This window comes from Triticum aestivum, chromosome 1A (genome assembly GCF_018294505.1).
Source record: "Triticum aestivum cultivar Chinese Spring chromosome 1A, IWGSC CS RefSeq v2.1, whole genome shotgun sequence".
In the NCBI taxonomy this organism is placed as follows: Eukaryota; Viridiplantae; Streptophyta; class Magnoliopsida; order Poales; family Poaceae; genus Triticum; species Triticum aestivum.
Genome location: NC_057794.1, coordinates 301,376,033 through 301,400,479, shown reverse-complemented (window position 1 = coordinate 301,400,479; position 24,447 = coordinate 301,376,033). Strand labels below are relative to the sequence as shown.

Below are 24,447 nucleotides of genomic sequence, written 5' to 3'. Positions count from 1 at the left end.
GGAGTGGCTGATGTCATTTTGAACATCAAGTTGTTGAGAGACGATGATGGTGGGATTACATTGCTTCAATCTCACTATGTGGAAAAGATCTTGAGTCGCTTTGGCTATAGTGACTGCAAGCCCTCTCCAACACCATATGATTCGAGTGTGTTACTTCGAAAGAATCGAAGAATTGCTAGAGATCAATTGAAATATTCTCAGATTATTGGCTCGCTTATGTACTTAGTCAGTGCTACAAGACCCGACATCTCTTTTGTTGTTAGCAAACTGAGTCCGTTTGTCTCAAAACCAGGAGATGTGCATTGGAGAGCTCTAGAGAGAGTTTTGCATTATTTGAAAGGCACTACGAATTATGGAATTCACTACACCGAGCACCCAAAGGTGCTTGAAGGGTATAGTGACTCAAACTAGATCTCAGATGCCGATGAGATAAAGACCACGAGCGGATATGTATTCACTCATGGAGGTGGAGCTGTTTCTTGGAAGTCTTGCAAGGAGACCATCTTAACAAGGTCAACAATGGAAGCAGAACTCACAGCACTAGATACAGCTACGGTCGAAGCAGATTGGCTTCGTCGGCTCTTGAATGACTTGCCGGTTGTTGAGAAACCTGTACCGGGTATCCTTATGAACTGCGACAATCAAACTGTAATCACAAAAGTGAGCAGCTCAAAGGATAACATGAAGTCATCAAGACACGTTCAGAGAAGGTTAAAGTCTGTCAGGAAAATGAGAAACTCCAGAGTTATTGCATTGGATTATATCCAAACGTCTAAAAATCTGGCAGATCCTTTCACTAAGGGTCTATCACGTAATGTGATAGATAATGCATCGAGGGAGATGGGTATGAGACCCACAATATGAGTTGTTCATAATGGTAACCTAGTCTATGTGATTGGAGATCCCGTGAATTAGATGTGGAAGACAAGATGTTGGTCAACTGAGAGGAGAGTATCCTTACTATTACCAATACCACTCCATGAAGATGCAATACTCTCCTAATCTGCATGGCAGGTTGATGTATATCTTAATGTGTTCTAAGTGGCTCATTGAAGCAGAGATGTCGTCCTGCAGAACATCTTTTGAAGAACGCACCTATATGAGTCTGATTGTTAAACGTCGCAATCTATGAGAGGGTTCTCTCTAGTAAACTCATGAAAGGTCTCGGAGTATGACGCACAAGCTCCACCCGCGGGGAAGACCCACGGTAGCCACGTATCGGTCAAGGCTTTATATGAAGCTAGATTCACAGAAAACTTGCAGTTCAAGGCCCAGTCCACTGTTCAAGTTGCTTACTAGTGTAGCATAGAGTTCTAGGTGGAAGTTCAACTTAACAATCTCCGCTGCAGTACCGTTATATAAAATAGTGTTTTGGAACCAAAGACAAATTTTGTGTGCCTCTGGGATCTGGTGGGGATTGCTGGAATTTTGTCTATTTTGGGCCTAGCCCAATAGCAGTTTCAGAAATTCCTAATAAATCCTAGAGGCCCACGCAGCCCATTCGTGCAAGGCAAGAGATGGAACTAAAGTTTAGTCCCACATTGCTAGTTTAGAGGGAGTTGGGCCTCTTTATAAGGGAGGCTCTTTCTCCACATGTATGAGGATGAGAACAAAAGAGACATCCACGCGCGCTCCTCCTCCGCCGCCCGCCTCGCCACGCCTCGCCTCGCCTCGTCACGTCGCGCCGCGCCGCGGGAATGAGCCGAGTCGATGTCTAAATTTTTTGCCACGCACGACGGGTATACGAAAGGTCACGCGGAAGCTGAAACGTTTTGTTGTAGTGGAGATTAAATACAAATGGCGCACCTCTTCGCCTGCTGCTTGTTCAGCTCCCGGCGCAACCTCTTGCCTCCTTCTCTTGCGCCTATAAAAGGAAGGACGCTCCTCTCAGAGATACGCACCAGAAGGTCCTCTTCCTCTCGCCACAAAGTTCCTGAGCACTGCGCTGCTACTACGATCTTCCCCATCCCGGCTTGCGGCGTGCACCGCAGGTCGAGACAGTAGGCCTCCGAAACTCCACCTCTTTGAGTCCTGCATGGGAGAAGGGTGATAAGGTTTTTGGGGAGCGCTCAGCGCGACTACTGACTTCTTCGTCACGGACGCCCCGGACTCCGACGACTATTTCCCTGACGACGACTTCTTCCCCGACGTCGACAACCTCCTCGACGACATGGCTGGCGAGGACACCGACCCCAAATCCAGCGCTTTTGTTGCTGTTATCCCGTATGTGTTCTTCCTCTTTCTGTTAGAGGCCCTGCTACAGTTCCTTGTTTTAGTGTTTGCCCTAGATATGTTAGACTCTGTTTCATATATGCAATTTGCTATACTGTCTGCTCTAGATGTGTTTGGTTATAGTTCATATATGAAGTTGTTGTTTACCTTCTCTTTGTCAAATTGCATGACTTGTTTTATCACTGCTATACTGGTCGTCCTTTATCTAGTATTTCTGTTAATAAAATCATTCGGTAAATTGTTCATATTTCCAACACAAGGAAGAAGAAAATTAAGTGAGGAGGAAAAGGTAAAGCTAAAAAGTGATATATTGGTATATCAATTATCTGTCGTTCAATCGTCCTGTCACTTCTAAGACAGCTGGACTTCCCGTATAAAAAAACTCAGATCCCACCAAAATAAATGTTCTATCTCAATTTGTGTAAAGTGGCCCTCTTCCGCCGGTCATGGAGGTCACATATTATCTTGGATTACAATGACCCCCCAAAGCAAAGTTGTTCTTTTGTCAAGGTGAATAAATTTCATGTTCATCACTTTTTTATCCAACATCATCGCCATGGCCTATTTGTGCCTGCAAAATGGTAAAACAATATTACAACTCTTTTCAGACGCACCGCGTGCAAAATTTCTGTTTATCCTAGGTGAAGTTGTGGTTTTGTGCAATTAACTAATACGGATTTGCATAGATAAGAAAAGGCCACTACATTTATCATGGTACTTGTAAGGTGTCTAAGGCCCAGTTGTAGAAGCTAAAAAGAACTGGATTTTGTCCCTCAGCTTTCATAAAACCCAGATACGGATTTGCATAGATAAGAAAAGGCCACTACATTTATCATGGTACTTGTAAGGTGTCTAAGGCCCAGTTGTAGAAGCTAAAAAGAACTGGATTTTGTCCCTCAGCTTCCATAAAACCCAGAATCCACCCCCCCCCCCCCCCCCCCTCTGGTGATTCCCACAAAAGAAAACAGACAATACCCCACGGGCCGCAGAAAAATATCCACAGAAAAGTGAAGTGACAATTTCCGAAATTATAAGAAATACAGACATTCACAACACAACGATGAATTGGAAAAAAAAAAGTTTAACTATACAGTTATTCACATCAAATGTGACAAAATATGGATAGACATGGTTAAGTGTTGCTCATTGTTCCATATGCTACAAAGAATGAATAATTCCACTCTTTTTGTGACATGGATTTGGGAGGGTGAAGAAATTATTCCCAACCCAACCCAACCAACAAAAAATTGGGAGAAAAGACCAACCTATCTAGGAAAGAATGATGATTTACATGGCACAACGGGACTGCAGGGCAGAAGGGAAACCCTAGGTTGAATTTACAACATTGATGCGGAAGAATACAGAGATCTGCTGGCGCAGTTCACAGAATATGTCCAAGGGAACGAACAGACCGCATCTTGGAGTGCTCGACCAGCTTTTCAAGAATTGGGAGAGGGCCCTGTCAACTTTTCAAGAATTGGAAGGCAGACATTGCGACGAGTTCTGATGGTGGGGCCACGTTTTGAAATTCCTTAACATCCATGGAATCTGCTATCTCCTCAAGTGATATCGGCATGCTGCAAGCAAACAAACAAAACCCAAAAGCCCAGTGTTTAGCATATCCTTGAAAGTATGCCCGGCATTGTAAAAAAAACACATGTACCTTATTTCATCATCCAGTAAAAAGGCGCCCTCTGAAGCATTATGGCCCGATTCCTCTGTCATCAAAGTTCTCATCTCGTCAAGAACCTACAATCAAGAAGCAAATCAATAAGCCCCAGCCTACCCAATGTCATATAAATGGATGAGAAGTCGATTAAAAGTTTGAAACCAGGATAACAACACGAAAATGTAGAAACGCTTTTGGAGTGATATTGGATAGATTCAAAACTTTGAAGTGGCACTTCATAGCAATACAAACTTTTGAAACGGCACCTCGATAGGCTTGTATGAATGTTGCTTATATAAAGGCATACTGTGTTTTCAATCTTCTTTCAAAAAATAAGGCTTGCACGTAGATTAAGATTGCCTCCCTCTTTTGACCCCAATACTCATTTATGGTTAACATGCATACTAATTATTCTCTCTCGTGTTTCCTAGACAATAACACCATGGCTACCATGAAAAATGGAGGGAGTCCATCCAAGCTGCATATAAGGTAGAATTTTTTGGGCTGACATATTTGACTAATTTTCACAACTTCACAAAATCACAGACTGGTATAAACCCAGGTTGTTAACTACATTTAGGTGGAGTTGGAAGAACTGCCAGAATTATAGATGTAAATTGTGTTTTAGGTATGTGCTGCTCACAGTGAAGTGCAAATTTAACCTGACGATCACACTCTCCGAGCATAGCAAAAAGCATGTGCAGGTTGTGCTCAGTTTGGTTATCTAAATTTGAGTACAGAGTGGAAATTTTAGCTGTTTGGGCTTTGGGGTGCTTTACAATGTAGGGACTGGATATGAAAAGCTGGATGAACAGAGGAACCAATGTGGAAATATTTTGTAATATGGAGTAAATAACTGCATCACATTCAGTAGACAAAGAAGACCAGCTTTCATGATTATCATTACATGACAGGATTGGACTTTCTCCACTTACTTCTTCAGATACACTCTCTGTGTTATATTTGTCATCCCAGTACTGAGTGCATATTTTGTAGAGCTGCTGGACACTTAGCACCTGCATAATAACATAGAAAATGCAATGTCTAATTATATGTTCCTGCATATGTGACATGCGCATGTCACCCCCAACACACACAGGGAGGGAAATAACTCACTGGGCAGAGATCATTGACTATCTCATCATATGAAATCCTGAACTTCTTGAATATGACCTGCATAACAACAAGAATATGTGCATTGACTATATAGCATTCATGTCAAACTCCATGCAAGACATAGAACATAAAATACAAGCATCTACTGGCATATCAGGTTTATCAATGAAAGCCAGGAAAAGAAACTAAATTCGCATCATTTTTTGCATCACCTTATCAAGCAGATACGATAACACAATATTGCCAATTTGCTGGCTAGGGTGACATACCAAAAGGGCCTAGGCAGCCCATATGTAGAATTATGAATTCGGTGTATGAACTTAAAACATTGCTCCGATAGCAATATGGATTTGAAAAATGTGTAATATTGTTAAGTTTTATAAAATGTTACTTTGGTAACTTAACTTTAGATCAGTTTTCAGAAAACACAATATAAATATTCAACCTATAGCCTACTCCCCTGTCTCTATTTACATGGTACCCTCGTTGTTCCTGCATGTGCTAATGGTATACTTTTGTGAGACATACCCACGTTTTGTTGGTCAAATTGATGGTCAAAGTCGAACCTTGAAATACATGTGCGCCATTTAAGTAGAGATAATGGGAGTAGTACATAAGTATGAAACATTGACACCCGCGAAGACCGATACCGGCGATATCTCTATACGCCGACGACGTCATGCTCTTCTGCCATGCCACAGAGAGCGACGTGACCGCTGTCAAGGAAATTCTTGACCTGTTCGGCAGAGCATCGGGGCTCAAGGTGAACTACAACAAGAGCTCCGCCACCGTCTTGCATGGGGACCAGACCGCCCACGAGATGATTGCCAACCTCGGATGTGCTACCGCCGCGCTCCCGGTCACCTACCTCGGCATACCCCTGACGACGCGTCGCCCTTCCGCGGGACAGTTGCAGCCTCTCGTCGACAGGGTCGCTGGGCGCCTACCCACCTGGAAAGCTTGGCTCATGAACCGGGCCGGCAGGCTGGCGCTTGTCAAGTCCGTCCTATGCGCCATCCCGGTGCACCAGCTGCTTGCGTTCGCACCCCCGAAGAAGACGCTACAGCAGCTTGCGAAGATTCAAAGAGGCTTCCTCTGGGCCGGGCGAGCCGCCGCCAACGGCGGGCACTGCCACGTGAACTGGCGTCAAGTCACTCGCCCCCTAGCTCTGGGCGGCCTTGGGGTTCGTGACCTGGAGCGAGCCGGCCTCGCGCTCAGACTGAGGTGGCTCTGGCTCTCACGCACGGACGCCGACCGCGCCTGGCAAGGCCTGGACCTCCAATTTTCCAGCAGCGAGCGCGCCCTGTTTTTTGCCTCTACCTGCATGTCCATCGGAAACGGCACGACTGCTCTGTTCTGGGAAGATCGATGGCTCAATGGGCGCTCGATTGGCGAGCTCATGCCGCTGCTATACAAATGTATTCCCACGCGCCGGCGCAAGGTCAGAACGGTGGCGGAAGGTCTCAACGGCAACTCCTGGGCCCGTGACATCCAAGGCGCCCTTGGCATTCACGAGATTGGTCAGTACCTACAACTCTGGCATCTGGCGCAGCAGGTCACACTCAGCGATGCCCCTGATCGGCTGATCTGGAAGTGGACGGCGAGCGGCACATACACGGCGCAGTCGTGCTACGAGGCCACCTTCCAGGGATCCTTACACTCATACTCCTGGAAGCTGATCTGGAAGGCGTGGGCTCCCCCTCGGGTCAAGTTTTTCCATTGGCTTGCCGACCTGGATCGCTGTTGGACTGCCGACCGGCTGGCACGCCACGGATTGCAACACCATCCGCGCTGCCTGCTATGCAACCAGGCGCCGGAAACGATGCGACACCTTATGCTCGACTGCCCCTTATCCAGGCAGGCTTGGCATGAGACCCTGGCCTGGCTGCGCATACCAGCGCCGACCCCCCACCAACATGCAACTCTCAAGGAGTGGTGGCAGCACGCCAAGGCTGGCACGCCGCACGCACAACGCAAGGCCCTGCATTCCGTAGCACTTCTTGTGCCTTGGTTGGTCTGGAAGCACAGGAACAGCTGCGTTTTCAACAACATGACGCCCTCCCTTGGCACGCTGATGGACCGGATCAAGGAGGAGGCCGGCTGCTGGGCTAGCGCCGGAGCGACGGGTCTTAGAGTAGTCCTGCCCCCTTCATGGGATGTGCACTGAGCACTGTATTTGCCCGCTGCTTGTTCGTCCTAGGACGACTGTAACCGACTCCCTATCTTTTCAATGAAATGAAACGCAAAGGTCTTTTGCGTTTTCTCGAAGAAAAAAAAGTATGAAACATTGATATATTTCCTTGTCTCCCACTCAAGAAAGCAGTGTTACACCCTAGAAAACTAACTATACTGATCACACTCGTACATTTGTACGGCAACATTTGTACGGCATCGATCAACATCTTGGACTCTAAGACCACCTATGAACTGGATTCAATCCGTAATATGTTTTACACTGACCATAATTATTGAATGTGCACATTATCTCTTGATATTATGTCCAGACTTTAGCTCTTGCAACAGCTTCACCATTTGATATGCCGTATGCAACTTGGAGCAATGCAATTTAAAGATAGGCAATGATAATACGTGGGAACTGGTCTAGTAATTAAAAGCACATGTCTAGTAACATACCAAGAAACCAACAGCTTGCCTTATGTGCCTGAGTTCATGCAATGCAGATCCTGCATACTGTTAGCATTTAACAGTTAGGTTGGAGCAGGAAAAAAATATGACCATCTTTATATTTTCGTGAGTGTTAGCAATATCATTACTGGATTATGCCAATAATGCACTTGTACTAGAATTTCAAATATATGAAGCAGTGTCATATGATTACCTCTGGTTTCACTTCTCCACACCACACCTCTAGTTGTGCCAATCCTTGTTTTACATATTCTCCATTGCTAAAAGAGCAGCACTCATGGCGCACAAGAAGACTGCAGAGCGATGCATTATCAGAACAACCAATTTATGCATTGGGAAGAAAATGGCAAAGCTAATGCAAGAATCAGCAGATAATTACCTATTGAAAAGTTGAGCATTGATAAATGAGAAAATCTGGGTAAATATCTTCCGAATAAAAATAGCAGGGACCTAAAATGTGAGAAGATATTAAGAGTACTATTCACTAGTTGCGAGGATTTTATGTATAGTAAGTAGTAAACACTTACACAATTTTCTCGCAAGATATTCAAGAGTTCATTCAAATTGTCAACTATCGCCAGCCAATAGCTACCTTGATTTGAAAATGAACGCCCCCTCAAACTTGATGACCCAAATGAACGTCCTCTTACCATACTGGCTTTTATAATTCTCGGGACCTGCAGTTCCAACATAATCCAAAAATTAACCCTAAAAGTAAAATAGTAGAACATTGCAAACATGTTTTGGCGAATGCATCAAAATAGCAAATTTTCGAACGTAATAAAGGACAGCCTAGTTAACAAATAATGGGGGCTTAGTGAAAGAAAGATGCATATCCAGAATGTGCAATAGATGAGATTAACCGGCGAAGATCACATGAGTACCTGAATAGCATGCAAGAGCAATGCAGATAATTCTTTCTTGACATTGTCACGGATCATTCCATATAAGCCTTCCACAAATGCTGCAAGTTGCTGCTTGAAAAGAAATGCAGGATACTTGGCTTCGATTTGACGCACAAGATCCATATCGACAGTAATGTTCGAAGAACGAAATACCTGACCATAAAACACCAGCATAACAGCGCAATTATCAAGTACTGACCACCATCAAATCACAGGAAGAAGTAAAACACTAGTGCCATGCCATGCTAAGAGTCAGAGCACAAAATGTCTTACTCATTTATATTGAAAATAAGATATAAGTATTAATTGGGAAAAGTGTAGCATCTCCAAGAAGCTACCAATTCCACCCCCAATACCTAAAAACTTCCCAAAAGCCTACTTTTTTTGCTCCAGCAGACTACCAATTCCACTTGCAGTAACTGTAGTTTTTAGGGTGATACACTATATTCTCACTTGCCCCCTCCATATAGGGTGTGAGAGCATCTCCAGCCGCGCCCCCAACAGCCCCCCCCCCCCCACACACACACACACAGGCCCCTTTTTTCGCGCTGGCGCCGAAAATTCAGCCCAGCCGCGCCCCCAGAAGCCCAATTTTCGCCGGCTCAGGCCGATTTTGGCGCCGGCGAACCCAGGCCGAACCCGGCGCGCTGGGGAAACGTTTTTGGCGCGAAAAGGAGTGGGCCCGCCGAGTCAGTGACTCGCCGCCTTCGACGTCCTCATCGCCTCGGTTCCAGCAGGAATCAAAGCCAAGGCTGCCGCGCTGCCGCGCCGGTCAGCCTTCCATTGATGCCTCACGGGCGGCACAGTGAAGGCGCCGCGACGCGTGTCCCGCCCGCTCCCGCCACGCGGCACACAGCGGCAGCTCTCCCACCGCCCATCTGCAGCTATAAAAGCCGCCCCCCTCGCCGGTGAACGCACAAAGCTCACCACCGACGCCCTTCTCTCTACATCTCGCCGCCGACGCCTCTCCCTCCCACTCTCTCCCCCGCCGAAGGCAATGGCCGAGCGCTTCCCAGGCGACGGCGCAGCAGCGAACGGCTTCGGCCCCCGCCATCTGCGCGAGGATGAGGCACGCCTTCTCTACGAGGCGGACTACCCGGCGCCCCCAGACATGCGGGTGCCGGGCACCTGGAGGCTCAGCGCCGGCAGGGTCCCGGTGCCACCCACGCCCACCGGAGCAGCCCGGCGCGCCGAAATCGCCCGCATCCGGGATTCGCTGCCGAATCCGCAGCGGAACCAGCCGAGGTTCGCCCCCGACAACAACCCGCTGTGGACGTCGTACTTCGAGCGGCGGCACAAGGAGCAGGTCGCCGCCACCAACGGCGTCGAGCCCCGTGGCCGTCTCAACTCCGAGGGACGGCGCCTATGGTGGGGCGTCCCAGGCTGCACCCTTGAAGCCGTCCTCGAGCACATCGAGGTCGGCAACACGCCGCGCCTGGAGTACCCTGCGCCCCCCTCCTTCTCTCGCCGCCGCGGCAGCTCCTGGACGCCGCGGCAAATGGAGACGGCGACGTCGTCGCCGTCGGGTTCCGGCTCTCTGTCCTCCGGCTCGCCGGCGCTTTGCCCCGTCAAGCCGGAGCCGCAGGAGACGCCACTTGGGCGCCGCACCCGCGGTGGCGCCCTCGTCATCAACAAGGGCGGCCCCTCCCCCCGTTCCCTCCGCCTCGTCCGGCCGAAGACCGAGTCGGGGTTGCTCCCCATCAAGAAGGAGCGCGCGGAGATGGCCGTCGACGACGAAACCGCCCTCAAGTGGGCGAAGCTCGGCGCCGCGGACGCGACGAGGGCGGCGTCGTCATCCTCGATAGCGACGACGAGGACACGCCCGGGCCGGTCAGGGGTGCAGCAAGGACGGTGGCGGCTCCGGCGGGACGCAGGGTAGCGGCGACAATGACGACGGCGGCGGCGGTGACTAAACCCGGTTCTACAGGCTCCTCGGCATGTAGAAGGCGGGCGGTGGCAGCGGCATAGTAGGGCTAGGCGTAGTTGTTTTCTTTTTTTTTGTAAAAATTTGAATGAAAATCGCTGAGTTTGTGCCGTGTTTGCGCCGATTTGGGGGCGGCGCCTGGGAACACAATCGCCCCCATGCCGAAATTAAACGCCGGTTCGGCCCCAGACAGCGCTTTTTCGGCGTCCTGGGGGGCCGAACGGCTGGAGATGCTCTGACACCCCACACCCTAATACCAACATTTTTTGGCAAGCTGAAATTTTCGCCCATCAAGCCACCCCAGACTCACCACCTCCAGGCTGCTGTTGCCACCACCAAGGGCAGCACCCGGCTGACACGGAGCCGGTGAGCAGAAGTCACTGCAGACGATGTCGTCATGCCAACCACTGCCTCTGCCACTCCCATCCGCCCCCTCGGCACCGTCACTCCCGGTACCGACCCAATGTGGTAGGCAGCTCGGAAGACCACCACACGCAAGATAGCAGCGCCAAAGGCCACAACACTCCCCCCCCCCCCCCGGGCGGGCGCACGCGCAAGCCCCTCCCCTCTATCCGTCACCGCCAGCTGCCGCGGTATCCCACACCGTCCGGCCATAATCTTGATGTTGAGGAGAGCGATAGAAGTTGCCCTCCAAGCTCCCTGACGCCAATGAGTAGACCTCCACGGAGGAAGCAAGAGAAAAGAGAAGTTGAAGAGAGGAGGACAGGATGCTACCTACATGGATGCTCTCCAAGATTTGATCTCAGGAACGAAAGAAATGGATGCTGGGAGGAAGCAAGAGAAGGAGGCAAGGTGGATGGAGCTAAAAGGTCATCGAGGAACACATGCTATTGAGGATGAGCTGAGGGTCATGATCGAGAAGGTTCTTACCAAGATGGAGATGAGCACGGCTGACCATGATGATCCAAAGATGTCATATGTGAATGTTGATCTTGGCTTCAAAGAGGGGGGGGGGGGTTATGGGCGGTAGTGGCAGTGAAAGTGTCTGATATTGAATTCATACTCCAGCCAACTCATCCAAAAGTCCGAACCGATGGGAGGGAGGCGGGCAATATATTTCAACACTCCCTCTTGTTAGGAATATGCAACTTGTATTCCCATGAGGCCATAGGCCGATATATATATACATGTACAGGTGTGGAACATATGCAGGAAACCCCTCATACAACGAGATAAATATAAAGGGGTACATGACTTATATTATAACTCTAACACCCCCCCTCAAACTCATGGTGGATGAACAACACTGAGTTTGGAGAGATAAAAGCCATGTTGTGCTCTAGTCTGAGCCTTTGTCAGGAAATCCGCCAACTGTAACTCGGAAGGCACATACTGAAGAGCAATAACCTCATCCTGCACAGCAGCGCGCACATAGAAAGCATCAACACCAATATGCTTGGTGAGCTCATGCTTCACAGGATCGCGTGCAATGCTGATAGCACCTGTACTGTCAGATAGAAGCAGAGTCGGTGTAGTGACAGAAACACCAAAATCCTGAAGTAACCACCGTAACCAAGTCACCTCTGCCGTCAAAAGAGCCATTGCTCGCAACTCAGCCTCGGCACTCGAACGGGAAACTGCAAGCTGTTTCTTCGTCTTCCAGGCAATGAGAGAACCACCAAGAAAAACACAGTAAGCAGAAAGTGAACGGCGATCGGAAGGATCACTAGCCCACGTAGCATCAGAATAGGCCTGGAGCTGTAAAGAACTGGAGCGAGGAAAGAATAGACGGTGAGAGATCGTGCCTCGAAGATATCGAAGAATACGAAGGAGATGACTATAGTGAACCGAGGTGGGGGCAGAGACAAACTGACTCAGAATATGAACCGGATAAGAGATGTCCGGACGAGTGACAGCTAGATAGACAAGACTGCCAACAAGATGACGATAACGCGTCGGATCAGGGAGAGGATCACCATCAGTAGCACGGAGGTGAACATTGAGCTCCATAGGAGTCTCAACAATGCGCTCGTCAGTAAGAGCAGCACGAGCAAGAAGATCCTGGATATACTTTTCCTGGGATATAAAAAAGCCATCAGAGGTAGAAGAGACTTCAATCCCAAGAAAGTAGCGAAGAGGTCCAAGATCAGACATAAGAAACTGCTCACTAAGACGGGCCTTTACAAAGGCAATATACTCGGGATCATCCCCCGTGATGATCATGTCATCAACATAAAGAAGAAGAAGAGTCCGACCACGAGGAGAAAGGTGAATAAACAATGCGGGATCATGAGCACTTGCTAAAAAACCAGCAGCAGTGATCACAGAGGCAAAGCGCTCAAACCAGGCGCGGGGGGCTTGCTTAAGGCCATAGAGAGAGCGACGAAGACGACATACCATGCCATCAGGAACAGAATACCCAGGTGGTGGCTGCATGTACACCTCCTCACGCAACTCACCATTAAGAAAGGCATTCTTAACATCAAGCTGAGATATAGACCAGTGGCGTGCAGAGGCAACGGCAAGAAGGGTACGAACAGTGGTCATATGAGCCACAGGAGCAAAAGTCTCGTCATAATCACGACCATGCTCCTGCTGAAAACCACGAGCCACAAGACGAGCTTTGTGACGCTCAAGAGAACCATCGGAGCGAGTCTTAACCTTGTAGACCCACTTACAAGTGATCGGACGGACTCCGGGAGGAAGAGAAACAAGATCCCAAGTACCAGTGCGTTCAAGAGCAGCAATCTCCTCTGCCATCGCAAACTGCCATTCAGGATGAACAACAGCCTGACGGTAAGAAGTCGGCTCAAGAACAGCAGCACCAGCAGTGGGAAATCCAAAGCGATCAACAGGCGGACGAGGACGAGAACGCAAACCATAAGTAGGCTGAGAGAAAGATGACGACCCATCCACGGAGGCATCAACTGGTCGTGGACGACGAGTGTAATGTTGAGGAAGAGATGGAATAATAGAAGGAGGAATCGGCAAGGTAGAATCAGGGGGTGACGACGAAGAAGTCACCGGAGATGAAGGTGTAGAATCCGGTGACAAACTGGGAGAGGAAGTCACCGGAGATGAAGGTGGAGAACCCGGTGACAAGCTAGACGAGGAGACCGGGGAGGAAGGTGACTGCAAGTCAACGAGATGTGGAGAAGGAGAGGAAGTGGAACAGAGAGGTACAGTGTCGGCGAGGGTGATAGGTGTGTCAGGAAAAGTGAGGAAAGAGATATCCTGCACTGAAAAAGTCGAGGAAGATGGGCGTGGGTAGAAAGGACGAGACTCGTCAAAAGTCACATCTCGAGAGATACGCATCCGACGACCAATAGGATCCCAACAACGATAGCCCTTATGCTCATCACTGTAGCCTAAGAAAACGCACTCAACAGACTGAGCAGTCAGTTTGGTGCGTTCGCGAGGGGCAAGAAGAACATAGCAAACACAACCAAACAAGCGAAGCATCGAATAATCGGGAGAACGATCAAAAAGTCGCTCGAAAGGAACACCACCCTGTAGAGCAGCGGAAGGCTGTATATTGATAAGATAGGTGGATGTGGAGACGGCCTCAGCCCAAAAATGAGGCGGGAGAGAGGCAGCAATCATCAATGCACGAGCCGTCTCAAGAAGATGTCGATGCTTTCGCTCAGCCACACCATTCTGAGCATGAGCACCAGGACAAGAGAATTGAGAGAGAGTCCCGTGTTCAGCAAGAACACCACGCAACATCTTAGAGATATACTCGCCAGCGGAGTCAGCACGAAAAACACGAATGGGTGAAGAGAACTGAGTATGAACCATGGCAGCAAAACGCTTATAAATAGACAACACCTCAGAACGAGAAGTCATGAAATAAAGCCATGTGTAACGAGAGAAATCATCTATGAAAATAATATAGTATTTATGACCACCTTTCGAAGCGAAAGGGGCCGGACCCCATACATCAGAATGGACTAAATCGAAAGGACGCTTAGACACGGACTCACTATGTGAATATGGTAACTGAATCTGCTTACCAAGACGACAACCCTGACACTCTAAAGAGACATCTCCTGAGACAGACCCCAGAAGGCCTCGACGAACTAAAGAAGACAACCGAGATCCACACAGATGACCAAGGCGATGATGCCACTGCTGGAAGGAACCAGTGACAGAGGCAACAGAAGCGGAAGAACTGGCGATGGTGGTAGCAGCAGAAGGAACATGAAGCCAGTCCAACTCCCAAAGACCCTGAGAATCACGGCGGCGAGGGCCAGCCCCAACCAGAGTGTGCGTGTGACGGTCTTGAACAGAACAAGAGTCAACGTCAAGGATGACACGACAACCAGAATCCGTAAGTTGACCAGCAGAAAACAAATTCATGGTAAGTCGAGGAACATGAGCAACATCAGGAACAGAATAAGAAGGAGTAGTAAGATTGCCTCTACTAGCAACAGAAAGTGGAGTACCATCAGCAGTGAAGACATGAAGAGGAGAATCCAGTGATCGAAGAGAGGACAAAGTGGAGGAATGAGAAGACATATGAAAAGAAGCTCCAGAGTCCAGAACCCATGGGGATGTACCTGACTGTGTAGAGGGTGATTGCTCAGTGCGGGAAGCATCAGTCACAGAACCGGCAGTACCCGTCGAGGAAGAACCTGAAGCCGCGAGCAGACGCTTAAGTCTCAGAATATCCTGCTCAGTCAAAGCAATGGCTGAAGCTGTCGAGGTAGACGACGAAGTCCCTGAAGATGATGATCGAGCCTTGCGCAGGTGTTTCTTCTTCGTGTAGCACTGAGACTCAAGATGACCATCATTGTTGCAATAGGCGCAGTGTGGACGGGGGCGACCGGAGCCTCCAGAAGGAGTGGGCAAGAGCGGCGGAGCACTCGAGCGAGAAGTGGTCGATGGAGCAGGTGGCGGAGGAGCACGAGTAGCAAGCACAGAGGGAACCTCCAGCAAACCAGCACCACGTAAGCGAGTCTCCTCTGCACGAATCTCAGAAAGCGCCTCCATGAGAGAAATACGGCCACGAGCAAACAACTGAGCACGCCGGGGCTCAAACTCCTTACGAAGCCGAGACAAGAACTCATAGACGCGATGAAACTCCAAATTGGCCTGGACAGCCTGGCAACAGGGGCAGGTACGACACCCAGCACTACGGAGAGAATCAAGCTGACGCCAGATAGCAGAACTCTGTGCATAGAAGTCATCAACAGTAGAGTCACCCTGCTGAAGAGCATGCTCCTGGCGGATCACAGAGAGGTATAAGGCATCACCAGAGGGCTGATAGCGCTCACGAAGACGGGTCCACATCTCAAAGACAGTAGAAAGACCCAGAAATTCAGAAGCAAACTGAGGCAGAACACTAGCAGTGAGAACAGCTGCAGCACGGGCATCATCAGCAAGCCACTGGGTGTAAGCAGACAGAGCACCATGATACAACTGAAGAGCCTCCTCATAAGCCAAAACCCTCTCATCATAAGCACGATCAGCAACCTCATCAGCAACCTTAGCCGCATCCTTGGCAGCCTGATTAGCATCCGTAGGAAGAACCGATGGAGTTGGCGGGGTAGGGGCCACCGGAGGAACTGGACGTGGCGGACAACAGACCTCGCCAGAAAGAACACCCCAAAGACGGATGCCACGCATGTGAATGCGCATGAAGCCAGTGAACTCGGTGTAGTTAGTACCATCAAAGATCACCGGACAGCGAGGAACAGCAACATAACCCGATGCAGCAGACATTTTTTTTTTGTTTTTTAGATCCGATGAGAACGACCGGATCGGAATCAGGCGCTGCTACGGGAGCAGCGAGAGCCGGCGGGAGAGGAGATCAAGGGCGCCTGCAGGACGAGCCCCCTGGGCCGATCTGACGCCCTGGGCGCCTGCGGGAAGGGCGGCTGGGTGGCGCCCGAGCGGGACAGGCCAGCAGCCGAGCTCTCTGAGCGCCGGCTGGACGGGAGCGGGACGGGCGGCTGGGTAGGAGATCGGGGGCTCCTGAGCGCCGGCTGGACGGGAGCGGGACGGGCCGGCAGCCGAGCGGCTGGAAGACACCCGATCGGGACGGGGCCGGCAGCAGAAGCCCTGCTAGCGGCTGGCTGAAGAGGAGATCGGGGGCTCCTGCGGACGAGCCCCCTGCTTCGATCGAGAGACGAAGAGGAGATCGAGCGGATTGCTTCGATCGAACAGACGGATCAAAAAGCACGAGTTGCAGCGTGCAAAAAAATTGACCTAGCTCTAATACCATGTTAGGAATATGCAACTTGTATTCCCATGAGGCCATAGGCCGATATATATATACATGTACAGGTGTGGAACATATGCAGGAAACCCCTCATACAACGAGATAAATATAAAGGGGTACATGACTTATATTATAACTCTAACACCTCTCACGTCTAGGCTATTTTAGTCCTTAGACGTGGGATCGATGTAGGCCGCAGAATCATTTTATTTATTTTATTTAATACTGCGTTGGAAGGGTCTTGAACTCAAGACCTCTTGGCTCGGATACCATATTGAATTTATACTCCAGCCAACTCATCCAAAAGTCCGAACTGATGGAGGAGGCGGGCAATATATTTCAACATCTGATGCAATTTAGATGAATGATATTTTGTTTTGGATGATCATGTTAATACATTTGGACCCTGTGTTATGTTTGAATTTAAAAAATTATGAATTTGAAACGTTGTCAAATTGTATGTGCTACAAACATAGAAGTTTGAATTATTATGACGTGAAAATGACATCAACATGGTGCAGATGCACAATAAAGGGCAGCCCCAGTGCATGTAGCTCCCGCTTGCGCAGGGTCTGGGGAAGGGTCCGACCACTTTGGGTCTATTGTACGCAGCCTTTCCCTACATTTCTGCAGATGCACAATATAAGGGAAATATAAGAAAAAGGAGATGTAGGGGTGGATTATTGGTAGTCCGCCGAAGCAGGAGGCCAAAAAGTGCTCTCAGATTCAGAGAGCAAATTTCAGAGAATTTGACTGCACGAATGTAAAACATCTCTCATGGAATCACAGATGGAGTACTAACTATTTGTTACACACTCAAGACCTTTCATCCACTATACCCCCCTCCTACTCTTATCTTGATAATTTTCTTCAATTATAATGTTGCTGAAATTATCAAATATGACACGGTGAAGGTAGTATTAACAAATCTACTAATGTCATTTCACATGCTCCTTTTTATGAAAAATAGGGGGCATTCAGATACATGAGTGATCAAATTATTTTAGTAGTTAAAAAAAAGAACAGAATCAGTATTGATAGTTTAGAACACAGGTTACTCTAAATTTCAAGGGCTTCCCGACCCATATGATCAATATGCTGATCCTATAGTACATAAGCAATGAAACATACCATCCTCCCAAGGAACGATGACTGATTCTGTGGTCTTTTATGTGGAGTGGTTCCGGTTGAGCCAACAGCTTTTAGGCTCTTTTGTAGTATAATCAATAAAGTCGATGAGTTCGATAGCCAGTATGCAAGATCCTCATTGCTATCATGATTCTGAAATACAGACAATGCCATGCTTTAAGAACAGATTGGTTAAACTGGTAGAGATGCACGAGAAACAAAAATCTTGCAAAACAATTCATTGTAAAAAATAGGATCAAAAGCAGCAGAGAATACCTGCATCGCAGAACCAAAAATTTGAATAAGCCTATCAAAAACAGATGTTTTTTCTGTTTCAAAGATCTTCCAGTGAACAAGACATTTGTATATGGTAATTGCAGCAACTGGCTTTCCTTCACTAAAGCCAATATTTTCAGTAACACAGTTTATAAGTGCATCCACAGTATCCTGCAGAAAAATAAAAGGGCAAAACCAATCATCATAAGGTATATGTTTTATAACTTCACTACGTTGTTTAAACATTTAAATATAACAAATTGAACATACATGCTGCCTCTCAGAAAAGGATGCCCTTGGATGTGCGAAGTTCCCATAATCCTTGGGCGCTCGAGGAGTGCCATGAGGTGTCTGGGTAGAAATGACCAGTTTAGATTCAAACATAGAAACAAACAGTGAAGCGACTTAACATATTGTATAAGACAATTTCTTCTGACCATCTGTTCCTCATAGTGTGGGCTGCCATTAGTCGAATTCTGCAAAGGTGGAAGGCAATAGAAGTATGTCAGTAATAAAAACATGGAAACATGTATAAATGGAAAATAAATACCAGCAGACCTATGTCTGTGTTCAAACACTTGCATGTAAATAAAAAATGCGCTATAATGAACAAGGTTGGGATGGAAGGAAGCAGGGTTAGACATAGAGACCACGTACAGATTTCGGAGAAGTGTTCTCAGATATTGTTTTCAGGCGAGAATGCAACAGAGCCTGCTGCCGGAGAAGTTGATTTTCAGCTTCCATATTAGTCAACTTTTCTTGAAAACTGCCGGTCACACAATATAAAGAAAATTGTGTAAGCTAATTGGAAAATCAATGCCTTTACAAGATTTATCCAGATCGAGGTAACCTTAGCATTGTGTTGGTCAGTTCATTTATCTTTGACTCGGCATCTGTAGCTATCTTCAGCAATTCTTCTCTGCCTTTCTTCATTTCTTCAAACTTCTGTTCTGTTTCTTCAATTTTTGTCTCAAGAGAAATCACCAGTGTCTAAAAATATTAAAGGAAATTGTTTCAGTCATTCACTTGAAATAACAATATATAGATATGAATAGGAGAAATTAATTGATAATGTCACTAGGTTTACTGTAAGGGCCAAAAAATGCTCGGGAACACATTTGATCAGCATTACTCGCTTGTCGAGTTAACTTTCCTTCAAGCAAATGGTGCAGGATTAGGATGGGTATTTCATCATGGTCCTTTTTAGTCATTATTAAATAAGTTATGACAGTTTCTTAGGCGTCGAGTTAGTCTAAAATATAGGTATATGAAGCCATGCAGAGGCAGCAAAAACTATTGGAGAAGAAATGATTATTTGCATAGTGTGCCAAACAAATTAGCTGTTTTTAGAACGGATTCAAAGTCTAATCACTTTTAACAGATCAAAGAATTAAACTAGACAATACATTTGTTCTCAGTTCTAGTTTTCACTACTGAAGCGACTTAGTTAATTTGCATCAATGGTAATCAAGCCTAATACCATGACTTCCAAAAATGATTAAAGTATTGTGTTAGCTCCAACTTATGGTTTTGCATGTGTAATATGTTCATAAAAAATAGTTCGGAGAAAATATCCATTAGGACCTAACAAGTGACACTATTAGCATGGGATAATGTTTTCTACACTGGTCAAGGTAGCAGCACCATTACCAGCTAGAGAACCGTCATGCTTGGGGAGTCGGTATAAATATCCCCGTTATACCACATACAACTAGTTAGCTCATGCTTAAAGTTAGGCCGTGAAACATTGCACTCTCTTAATTGTGCTTGAACTCTCATCACATATTGTGATGCATATATTGCCTTCAATCAACTCAGCACATATAATGGCCTGACATCATACATTCCACTCACGGCGAATGGTTTTGCAGGTTACCATGACTCCACCAGAGTGGACAGACTGAGAAACACAATGAAACTACTGCAGTAAAGATAAAAGATGATACTATCAGTATCACGTTCACCTTAAGATTCTCATTTTCAGCAGTAAGCTTGTCAACATGAGTTGTATCAATTTGGATCTCTGGTACTAAGGCAGCTTTCTCCAATGCTGTTTTTGTGTTTTCCTGTTCCCTTCTTAATATATCTTTTGTCTCCTTGGACTGGAATTGCAATTCCTGTAATTGTTGTTGCAACTTCTTATTTTCTTGTGTCTTGGCTTCTTCCATGTCAGTCTGCAGGCCAGCAAAATGCACAAGGCACTTAAATAATGATTTAAAAGGGAAACTAGATTGAATGCTTATTACGACCTAGGTTGTGCCAACAGTAATATCCATTTTACATAGTTACCCACTAATTTAACTTAATTGTGTATTAGATTAAGTGTGAATTTCAGTTATTGTGATATATCGTGGTACTGTAATTTTATAACGGACTACTCGATTGACATAGTGTGATTAGAAGTTCGATACTAGGAACAAATCTACCAGTCGCCAAGATGTGCAGATCAGATGCAAAAAGTTGACTACGATAAAGTATCACTATAAAGAATAGTTGCAATTGACTCTAAAATGGACTGGAAAGGATCTACATTCATTTAGCAATTCACAGTGCAAAAATAGGAGAATGGTCATGATACGCGCATTCATTCAAATGTATTCGCGTGTTCAAGCAATTGATATGAGCAGCATATGGAGTTGAAAAAGAATAAGTAATTGTTAATTTGGAACCGCAAGAATGACCATGATAAAGTATCATTATAAAAAAATGCAGCTCGACTGGAAGGAACTTATGTCCATTTACCAATTCACAAATAAACATATGATGCTAATAAATTGCAAACACCTACTCAAATGCATTCATGTGTTAAAGCAACTGCAGGCTTGTCTAGATGCAAAAGTGAATAATGGTTCATATGGCCATGTAAACATCATTATGCAGCATGAAACTAAAAAACATTGTTCATGAAGTTATCATGCTCTTGGAACCATATTAACTTTAATCGTCTTGTAAAAGTGCTCGTTGTTCACATTTTACTTCTAGTGTTACTTAATTTCATTAGTTTGGGGGAAAACAACACCTAAAAAACAAAATTCACCAACAAAATGCACAAGTTATGAAATTCTAAGTTCTGGGGAAGAACAGATGCATTGTCTAGAGAATGTACTTACTATGCTTTCAAAACACATTGATTGAGTAGAGTGAAGTGCACTCTTGGTCCCAAAACTTATACCGCATTCACAAGTATACCCACAACTATCAAAACGCAGATTTACCTCCCTAATTCCGTCTAAAGGCTGCGTTTGTCATTGAGGTGGATATTATAATCTGAATCCAGCTTTTCCAACCAACTTTTGCTTATACTTTCATTTGTCTAACAACCATTTTCTTGCTTCTGTGTCTATTTCCAGCACAGTTATAAAATAAGTTTAGCACAAAATAGTTTAGCAACCGCAAACAGAGCCTAAGTGGGTCATTACTCTTCCCAAAGCAAGACGCTGTGCTGATTTCGGCAAATTGCATCTAACTTGGCCGCATAATTGAGAATAACCTCCTCCTTGAGAATAAACCTGGTCATACCCCGGGCCAGGCCGGGACTTGCAAAACCCGACCTGAAAGTGCCAAGCCTGGCCTGGCCCAAGGCCTGGAAAAACACTTATTTCATATTAAGAAAATATTAAATTATCATTTTGGGATAAAATAATTTAGTATATAGCTAATTTCTAGGGGGGGAAATGACTCCTCCCGGCCTTTTTTGGGCTCTCGCGTATGGCTTCTGGCAAAAAATGAGGCCCAAGCCAGCCCGGGCACCGGGCTTTCAGGCCAGGCCCGTCGAGCGAGTCTGCCCATCCACAGCTTGGACTGGGATAAGTTCGAAGGCCAAGCTAAATCACCTTGATAAAACGGCAAGATGAAATGGCTACAATGGCATTGTAGATTGTATATGTCATAGAATTAGAAGCTAGTGGCAGATTTACTATTATGCTTTCGAGAAAACTAATTCTTAACTGTGCAGCCTTGTGTGCTACAGAGTGCGTGCTTGTCGCTGCCATCCGATCTAATCAGGCGGACGTGAGCACACACACGCATCGGTTGGTGGGGACTGGCCAATCTGTCCGTGGGGGTGCAAGAGTCACGATTGATGAGGGCAAAACGACAGGAGATGCGTTCACACCGAGTGAAAAGATCAGGCTGGCTCACATAATCCTGCCTTTTTTCCTTTGGAGGCATCTCCTTTCTCACACACACAGACACTGATAATAGCTTATTGAGAAGAATAACAATCCAGTATGCATGACATAATAGCAAATACTTTATCAAACATAGGCCTGTGCAACATAAATAGTAAGACAGTAAAGTACAGTAATCCAGTAGTTTACCCTCATGCGTTTCTCCAGTTGCAACCGCCAAGTGAGCTCCTCAACTTGCTTCTCTAACTTATTCTTTGCAGCTTGCAGAGCACCACTTTCTTTTGCAGCCTAAAAATAATAAAGAAGAAATCATGTCAATAGAGCATGTATTAAACCCTTATATATGTGCTCATTGATGATCCAGACTTCCAGAGTACCAGAAGAGTGACAGCTGTGGACATATTGGACATTAAGTGAGCTTGCAGGTAACAGGGTTTTAGGAACAACGTTTAAGCTAGCATGGTGATATTTTTCATCTATAGGAGGTAATCTAAGGTAGAATATACAATTGGAGAATGTTCAACATAAATTAATGAAGCTATAAGTTCTAGTAGCACCGGTGAAGTTTCAAATTTTCAAATAGCATTGCTACATTATGAATTGACCAAGTTTTGAACTTCCTGTGACCAACAGCAATTCACAATGACAGTGACAGCACCGCATGTCACTAGAGATAATTGATCTCTTATGGCACATTACTAATGAATCAAATAATACTATAACAGCGGGCAATGAAAGATAAGGATAGTCGGGACATTTTTTCCTACCATTTTAAGTTTTCTAAGTTCTCTTCTGGCCACCCTTCCTCTCCAAGCACATTGGGTTGTGATCGCTGCCTTCTTTAAGCCCATATACCGTGAGCTTGCTAAATCACTACGGCAGCAACTCTGCGGTGGACGAAATCATTGAGATTAAAGTTAAGATAATGTAACATATATGAGGTTAAGAGTGAATGGTAAGAAAAGGGAGATATACATATGCATAGGCTTGAGTATATCACCAAGATAGATACACACTTGAAGAAGAAGAGATATTGGAAATGGGAGAATATTATGGCAATTAAGACAAATGGCAGGAAGGTTTAATTGTTTAACATGAACAAAAGAACCATGATTCATGGGCCTCCTTTACAGTTTTCCATTCAGAAAAAAAAAGATTCATGTATTTTACTAGCTAACAGTTATTTCATCTACTACGTTCAATATCTTACATTAGTAAGATGTGGTTGCATGATATAATGTGTAGAGTACTTCCAATTAGACAAAGTTATAGTTCATCCAATGTGGCATTTAACATATCACCTAAATGTGCATGTTTTGTTGGGAGTACAAGTGCCACGAATACAACTTAAGGTAACAAAAGATTTTGGATACTGAAAAGCCAACACCGTAATATCTAGGCCGTATTAGAATTATGATCTGAAAATTTTACTCATACAAAGAGCACTACATGAGTTTGAGTAGCCAAAGAAACTTGACCATTCTATTCTGAACATCTTATTACCCACGATAACATGAGACCCGAAAACACACCTGAATAATCACTGCCGCTTTTGTTTGCTGACGGAAATGGAATTCGTTGCGAGCAGCCATACCACGTAGACCTGATTGTATAGTAGTTGATGCAGAATAGAGAGCTTTGTAGTTTTTCCTTGCAAAGTGCATACGATAGTAGGTCTGAATTTTTAATGAAGCAGCCTTCCTACGGAGATCTTCATAATAATGCCTTGCAATTTGTCCTTCAGTTATCACAGCTCAAAAGTCATTATCTCCACAGAAAAATCAAATGCTGAAATGTGATACTATTTGCCACATAAATCAAAGAAAAATTACCTCTGCACATTGCCTGAAGCTGAACAGAAGACATTCGCAGCTGAATGAAATTTCTGCGAGCCAGGAACGACCGAACTTTTCGCTGGATTTTACTAGCAGAATAGCTCAAGACCTCAGTCCTCCGAGCATCTAATTCAGCCATCTGGCCAGCACGCAGAAACACTTTTGTTTTCCCTATCTGTAGATTGGACATCAGACCATAGGATAAACCAAAAGGAATTAAAACCAACATCAGCATTGAAGTATAGAAGAAATAATTTGTGCAGATAGGGATGTGATACCGCATTAAACTTATTATTCATCCTACCAATAAATTTGATGGATCTATTGACAGAATATGCATGAAACTCTGTGGTCAGTGATTCAACCTTTCTGGGATGCTTGGTAATAATTTTATCGTAGTAC

The 24,447-nt window shown here is 46.0% G+C and overlaps 1 protein-coding gene across 1 annotated transcript in view; it reads right to left on the bottom strand.

The window, feature by feature from the left end:
• Positions 1-3,293: 3,293 nt before the first annotated feature.
• Positions 3,294-24,447, bottom strand: part of LOC123047057 (myosin-6) — a 32,862-nt gene continuing 11,708 nt past the window's right edge. The window contains exons 20-39 of the mRNA XM_044470553.1: positions 24,043-24,220; positions 23,743-23,948; positions 22,978-23,097; positions 22,400-22,498; positions 20,045-20,254; positions 18,931-19,070; positions 18,738-18,846; positions 18,518-18,556; positions 18,351-18,431; positions 18,081-18,251; positions 17,808-17,957; positions 8,548-8,721; positions 8,191-8,340; positions 8,043-8,113; positions 7,857-7,956; positions 7,652-7,708; positions 5,018-5,074; positions 4,837-4,917; positions 3,896-3,981; positions 3,294-3,809 (exon numbers count right to left, since the gene is read on the bottom strand). Coding sequence (XP_044326488.1) covers positions 3,695-3,809; positions 3,896-3,981; positions 4,837-4,917; positions 5,018-5,074; positions 7,652-7,708; positions 7,857-7,956; positions 8,043-8,113; positions 8,191-8,340; positions 8,548-8,721; positions 17,808-17,957; positions 18,081-18,251; positions 18,351-18,431; positions 18,518-18,556; positions 18,738-18,846; positions 18,931-19,070; positions 20,045-20,254; positions 22,400-22,498; positions 22,978-23,097; positions 23,743-23,948; positions 24,043-24,220 — 2,394 coding nt within the window. The 3' untranslated portion in view covers positions 3,294-3,694. The remainder of the gene's footprint in view (positions 3,810-3,895; positions 3,982-4,836; positions 4,918-5,017; positions 5,075-7,651; positions 7,709-7,856; positions 7,957-8,042; positions 8,114-8,190; positions 8,341-8,547; positions 8,722-17,807; positions 17,958-18,080; positions 18,252-18,350; positions 18,432-18,517; positions 18,557-18,737; positions 18,847-18,930; positions 19,071-20,044; positions 20,255-22,399; positions 22,499-22,977; positions 23,098-23,742; positions 23,949-24,042; positions 24,221-24,447) is intronic.